At 41.1% G+C, this 6,000-nt stretch overlaps 1 protein-coding gene across 2 annotated transcripts in view; it reads right to left on the bottom strand.

Annotated features, from left to right (window-relative positions):
- Positions 1-6,000, bottom strand: part of MCTP2 (multiple C2 and transmembrane domain containing 2) — a 102,559-nt gene that overhangs the window by 74,483 nt on the left and 22,076 nt on the right. For both annotated transcript variants that reach the window (XM_010170170.2, XM_010170171.1), the window contains exon 7: positions 4,999-5,034. In XM_010170170.2, the coding sequence (XP_010168472.1) occupies positions 4,999-5,034 (36 nt within the window). The remainder of the gene's footprint in view (positions 1-4,998; positions 5,035-6,000) is intronic.

Here is a 6,000-nt window from a genome sequence, read left to right as displayed (position 1 = left end):
GAACCCAAGCTCTTTCCAGCTGTGCTCCCAGACTGGATGCCAGGTCCTTCAGACCTCTCCTATATTTTCCTGTAAACTCTCCGCAGTCAGCCAGCTCACTCTCTGGCTACATCCCAGACCAAAGTAAAGGTGCCTTGCAGAGGTACAGAAAAGTTGGCTGAAGCTAGGATCAAGCTATAGGACTGGAAATTAGGAAACAGATGCTTTATGATGGGAGCTGGCAGATGTCCCAAGCAAAAGACATTGGACAACTTTGCTTATCCCACCGCTGGCTCCCCCATCACTTCTGAAATCAAGACAGTCTTGAGACCAGAATTTGAGGGGTTGTTTCCAGATAAAGCTCTGATTTTGGCTGGGCTCTGCGTGCAAATAACCAGTGATATCATAAAGGTCACCTTTATGAGAAGTTCACTGCTATAAAATGGATAACAACTTCAACAAAAAGCATCCCTCAAAGAAGGCAAACAGAAAATAGTAAGAATATTCAGAAAACTTTACTCTTAAAAAAGAAACTTAATGTTTTTAAAGCCTAAGAGCCCATGTTTACTGTAGATTTAGGGACTATGCAACATCAACTAAGTAACAAGTAATCTTTTCTGAAGCAAAAGTATGGCCTGGTCATAGAGCAGCACCCTGCCACATGAGGAATAGAAGATGGTTCTTCCCCCTACTGCTTAGAAAGTACATTTTTCTAGAAAACGTCTCACAGTTCTGGGCAGAAAATTTAAAAATCAGTGCTCACGATACCATTTTCAGAATCTAGTTCCTGGTTTGAAAATGAACATAAAAGCTTCTCACACCAACTTTCAGTTATTTATTACTTTCTGGTCCTAGTTTAAAGAAGAAAACTGGACAAGGATGAGCAGGTTGGCCATCTTCTGCCTTCACAGACCCATATACAGGAGATGAGCAAGAATGACAGAGCTTTGGGGAGGAAAGAACCGGCTCATTGACCCAGCTTCACAAAATCCTTTAGGAGCTCAAGTCACCCTGATAACACCATTTGTATATAATCCCCCTCTATAGACACCCAGAGAATCCCCTCTGGTGCATCAGGGCTGCTTTCAAATCTGTCTCTTTTCCCAACACACACATACATGCCCCAAGTTCAAACTTGTTTTTGAAGCAATAAAGAGATGCAGAAAAAATTGTACATTTAAATGACACGGCGAGGTGGCCAAGTGTGAAGCGAACCCATCTCTCACATCTTTCATTTAAAAGGATGAGACAGGACAACAGAAAGCCTGCTGCAATCCCTGTGAAGAGGTCAACGTCGAAACTGGGCCATGTAATTTGCCGTTTGAGAAAACAACAACACGCAAATAGGAAGACTCTTTGGACCTCTCCTCATTAGGCAGGGAAACCATTTTGCAGAGGCAGTCTCCCCCTGGGAAAGAGGAGAGGGCAGTGAGAATGGTAAGTGAACCGACAGGAGATTGCCACCACGACGCGTGACCCTGTGGCAAGCACATCCCTCCGCTCCATGAAACACTCGGAGAGCACCACTGCCCACAGGGTGTTGTGGGAGAAAGCCAAATACAACAAGGCAGGTAAAAATGAAACCTAACAGCCCACGCAGAAAAAAAGGTGAGCGAAGGATTTTCCCCTGCGATGAGACGCTGAGGAACACTTGGGTCCGGTCAACCTTTCAGCCAATTTATTCAATCAGCTTCAGCTATCGAGGTGGCAATTGCGTCGTTTTTGTTTCAGGACTGAACTGCTGCAGGTCAATCCACCCCAAGCAAACCTGCTTATTTGCTTCATAGATGTTCAACACTTAAAGGTTAGTCAGCTGTACAAATGCTGGAAATAGCACGTGGGGCACTTGGGGTGAGAATCAAACCACCCGGGACAAACAAGGCTACTGAGCATCAGCCTGTTGGGCTCCAGCAGAGAGAGCTACCAACTCCCTCTGCACCCCAGGAAAAAAAAAAAAAAAAAAAGGAAAACCAGAAAAGAGAGGAGAGCTTGCCAATACACAGATATGAGTGCATACAGTAATACTGCCTAATAGCATCCTTTTCCCTTTGCAATGCCACCCTCCATGAGAAGAAGAAAGCTGTGCGCTTGGAGACAGCTCCCACAGAAGACAATGCTGTTCTCAGCTCCCATGAAAAATGAGGGATCTGTATGTGCTGCCCATGTCTTGGGAGTCTGCCCAAATGTGCAATGATTCCCTTCTAGCAGCAGTGAAAAAATATATACTGTGTAATCAACAGATAGCTAAATCATCCAGTCCAACAGCTCTTGCACCAAAATGATTTAAAAGACAATATTCAGTTGCTGAAACCCTTCCTGCATCTTATCTGTAATGACCATGAGGCAACAGCAGCTAGACTGGAGATCTTGTACTGCTCCTTCTTTTGTTGCTGTCTGAAAAGTAGCTTTTTCTTCAAAAAGCAAGGGAGGTCAGAGAACACACATGAAGAGCGTACAGTATCCACTACCCCCCACATAAACCCTTTTGCCAGCCTGACGTGGGGTTGCACCAGGTATTAATGCCATTGACAGGGGTACTAACCATTTGGGAAGCCAGAAAGAATCCCATGACCAATGTGACAAGACTCATTTAGGATACTGATGTACCAAATCTGCACTAAGATAGCATAAAACGGTCAAATTAGAGTATAACCAGATTTCTTCCATATAAGCAATACAGATTTTTAAAAGCTGTGGAAGTTATATTGATTTTATCCATCCTTAAAATAAGTAATTTTCCCTATTTTTGTAGAAGAAAAGTTAAATATTACAATACAGGTCAGCTATAGATCAGAAAAAAACCAACCAAACAAACAAAAAACCAACAGGAAAACCATTTCAAATAGAAAACTTTTATTTGCCTAAACCTACAGAGATGAAATTTAGATCTGTCTCAGTTCAGCTCCTCAAATGGAAAGTATATTGTCTTTTTCTCCTGCAACAACCAGTCAGAGTCAGCACAGTTGCCAAAAAAGAGACAAGTTTGTGTATTTGTTAGAGCTCTCTCCATTTCCCCTACCCCCCTTATTCCCATAACTTTATCTCGTCCAGCAACATTGTTTTCTACCCCATCATACTCTCTGGCTATTCTTCCATAACCTCTTGTGCCTTCCCTAGACACCTATATTCCCCATGCACACAATTTTTCTTTCTAGCCTTTATGTTCTGCCACAAACTGCTAGTACTGCTTCCACAGAGCAGAGTTTCCTAACTAAAGATGGTTATTGATGTACAGTACTAGTGTTTTAGTGCAGTAGTAGAATCAATAAACCAGGAAATACTGCTTTGTCAGATTTTTCCAGCGCATGCTGGGAAATATTTTTACTGCCTTTGGATGGTCACAGAGTTTTTCTTTAGAGATCACATTGGAGCATGAACTGTGTCTTCCCTAGGAAGAACTGAAGCTCTCCTACCCTCTAGTGACTGGAACAGAATAGAGCACAGGGTTGCAGCTTTTTTTTTTTTTCAATTCTCCTTTTAAACAATATTTTCACTTCTCCTAACTCAGTACGATGCTTCAGCATCTCTTAATTTTATTTTAAAAGATGCTAAGGTATAAGACAGTCTTGAGAACTGAATGACTTGCCAGTACAGTTTACAGTTAAAGGTACAAAAACCTGTATGTAAAAAAATTATTCAAGATGCAATGAGATATAGGGTACAACAACAACAAAATAAAATAAATTTAAAAAATCCAGTGCCAGCAACCAAGACAGAAGTTTGGCTATTCTGGATAAAAAGAACCAGAGTTTAAAAACCTGCCTTCCTTTCCCAAGACCCAAAGCCAAACTGTGTCAAGAGACAGCTGTGTGTGCACGCGGGAGAAAAAGGGGGATCAAGCTACACTGATTGAGTGAGGGCACAGTAATTTCCAGAGCTTTAGTTAAAAACTAAAGTGCTGAGCTCTTCAATTATTCCATCATTTTCTGTCATACAGCATTCAGGGATGCCTGGTGGCTCTCTGCACCGTGGGAAGGGCTGTGATATCCCTGAAACTGGGGCTGCCGAGCTGATATCCACCTCCCAGAGCTGTACTCTGGGCTTCTTCTGTGGACAAAAATATACTTGCTGGTACAATACCTGAGAGGGTTGGCTCCTCAAACATTGCACACCACAGTTGCAACGAATAGAGCAAGAGGAGGTTAATTATTCAACTTATTTAAGCATAAACCAATAGTTATATAGGGAGAATATCAAGATGCATATGTGTTGTCATACGAGCCAAATTCCGGTTTTCAGAACATTAGACTGAATAGTTCTCAAGCTGGGTACTGGGGTCTGCAGTTTCTGTATCGTTGTTATTTACTCAATAGCAAATTAAAGCTCTGCAGAATAAATAAAAAGCCACAGTGTTTCCTGAACAAGTTAAAATCTAATGCAAGAATGTGACTGTACAGGAATATAAAAGTAATGGAGGCCTGCAGGGACACTACAGAAGACCAATGAAAGCAAGTTATGCAGATATGTAGCAACACACAGATCTTGGAAATTCTGTTATGTTGTTGGTAATGAAAACTGCCAGCTCTGGTCTCCATCCCAAGAACAAAAGGAATTTCAAAACCCACAGGAACAACCAGAAGAAATACTGCCTCACAAATTCCTCCTGTGGTGAGAGTCAACCCCCTACAATTAGACCAGGATCCAGAAGACCCACGTTCAACTCCAGTACCGATCACCAGCCACCTCAACAACTCAAGCCCTTCCCAGCTCCATTTTTGATTGAATTTACACCCATTTCCTTAGCACAGACAGTTTCTTTCTTTCTACAGCTCTTTGCTGAATGGGGTCTTACTGTCACTTGCCACTAGACGCTGTAATAGGACCTACAATAAGAAAACAACAGAAATTTCTCATCACATTGAAAACAAATCAAAAAAGCGAAGGGAATCACTGCCACCGTGTTTAGGTTGCATCTAGATTTCAGAGTTTTCATATTTTTACACTTTCTGTTTCAGAGAGCAAAAAGATTTTGAGAGGGGACTTTTTTTTTTTTTTAACAAAGAAAAAAATAAGGATTACCTTGGATGAAGTTCGCTTCTTCCGACTTGACCACCTCTATTCATGAGTCCCCACCATCACACCAAAGAGAACCCAGTGAGAGGAAAAAGAGGAATAAAATGAAGAAAGTTTAGTGGGAAAAAAATAATCAAACAGCAGCTTTGTCAACTGTATTAGAAAAGCTCATTACTAAGTAGGGGGCTGAATCTACTACTGCATTCATTTACCTCCCTCCCTCATGGAACATAACAATCAAACTCAAAATACCTGCATTGCACCAAAAAAAGTGGAAATAAAAAAAAGTCAAGAATAAAAAGTGGAGGGACCCAGAACCATTAGTAAGAAACATGGCTTATACTTTTGGTGCCATCTGGTTCTACAGTAAGCTAATTTAAAAATGAAAAAAAAAAAAATCATCTTGCTGTTAAGTGCTAATGTGGACAGAGTCATTTCACTATTCTGATTCCCCTGGAAATGGCTGAGCAATTTGCATTTGAAATATGAGGGCTTAAAACATCATCTTTTAAAAAAAAAAAAAAAAAAATTACAGTGTGCATCAACTCTTCTATCATCTGCACTCTGAATGTTAACTAAGCACCCAAGAGTACCAAAAACTGCTACTTTAAACCAATGTATTTTCTTTCTTACTGGCTAGGTCCACTTTAGCTCATGCTTCCCTAAAAATCCCAGAAGAATTCCTGAGGTTCTTTTGGCTAAATTGCTTTTTAGCTAAAGTACCTTCACATCTTTGCTTCGCCCCTTCCTGCAACCCAGGGACACACGTGCCAACAAGTTAGTGAGGGAAGTCGGAAATCAGCATGCTCTAGAACAGCAACCAGAGCAGCTGTGGTTCACACATTCACTCCAGCACAGCAACAGGACAGAACCATCCAGCTACAGACATCCACCCAACTTTTACCCAGTTAAATACAGGGCTTTTTTTAAAGTTATGATCTGTCTTGATTTCAATATTGAGTCTTGGAGAATGAAAATAAAAGCAGTATTTCCCAGTAAATCAGATTA

Source organism: Antrostomus carolinensis, unplaced genomic scaffold (genome assembly GCF_000700745.2).
Source record: "Antrostomus carolinensis isolate BGI_N321 unplaced genomic scaffold, ASM70074v2 scaffold796, whole genome shotgun sequence".
In the NCBI taxonomy this organism is placed as follows: Eukaryota; Metazoa; Chordata; class Aves; order Caprimulgiformes; family Caprimulgidae; genus Antrostomus; species Antrostomus carolinensis.
Note: the sequence above shows the minus strand (reverse complement) of the source record. Positions and strands in the feature narration are given on the sequence as shown.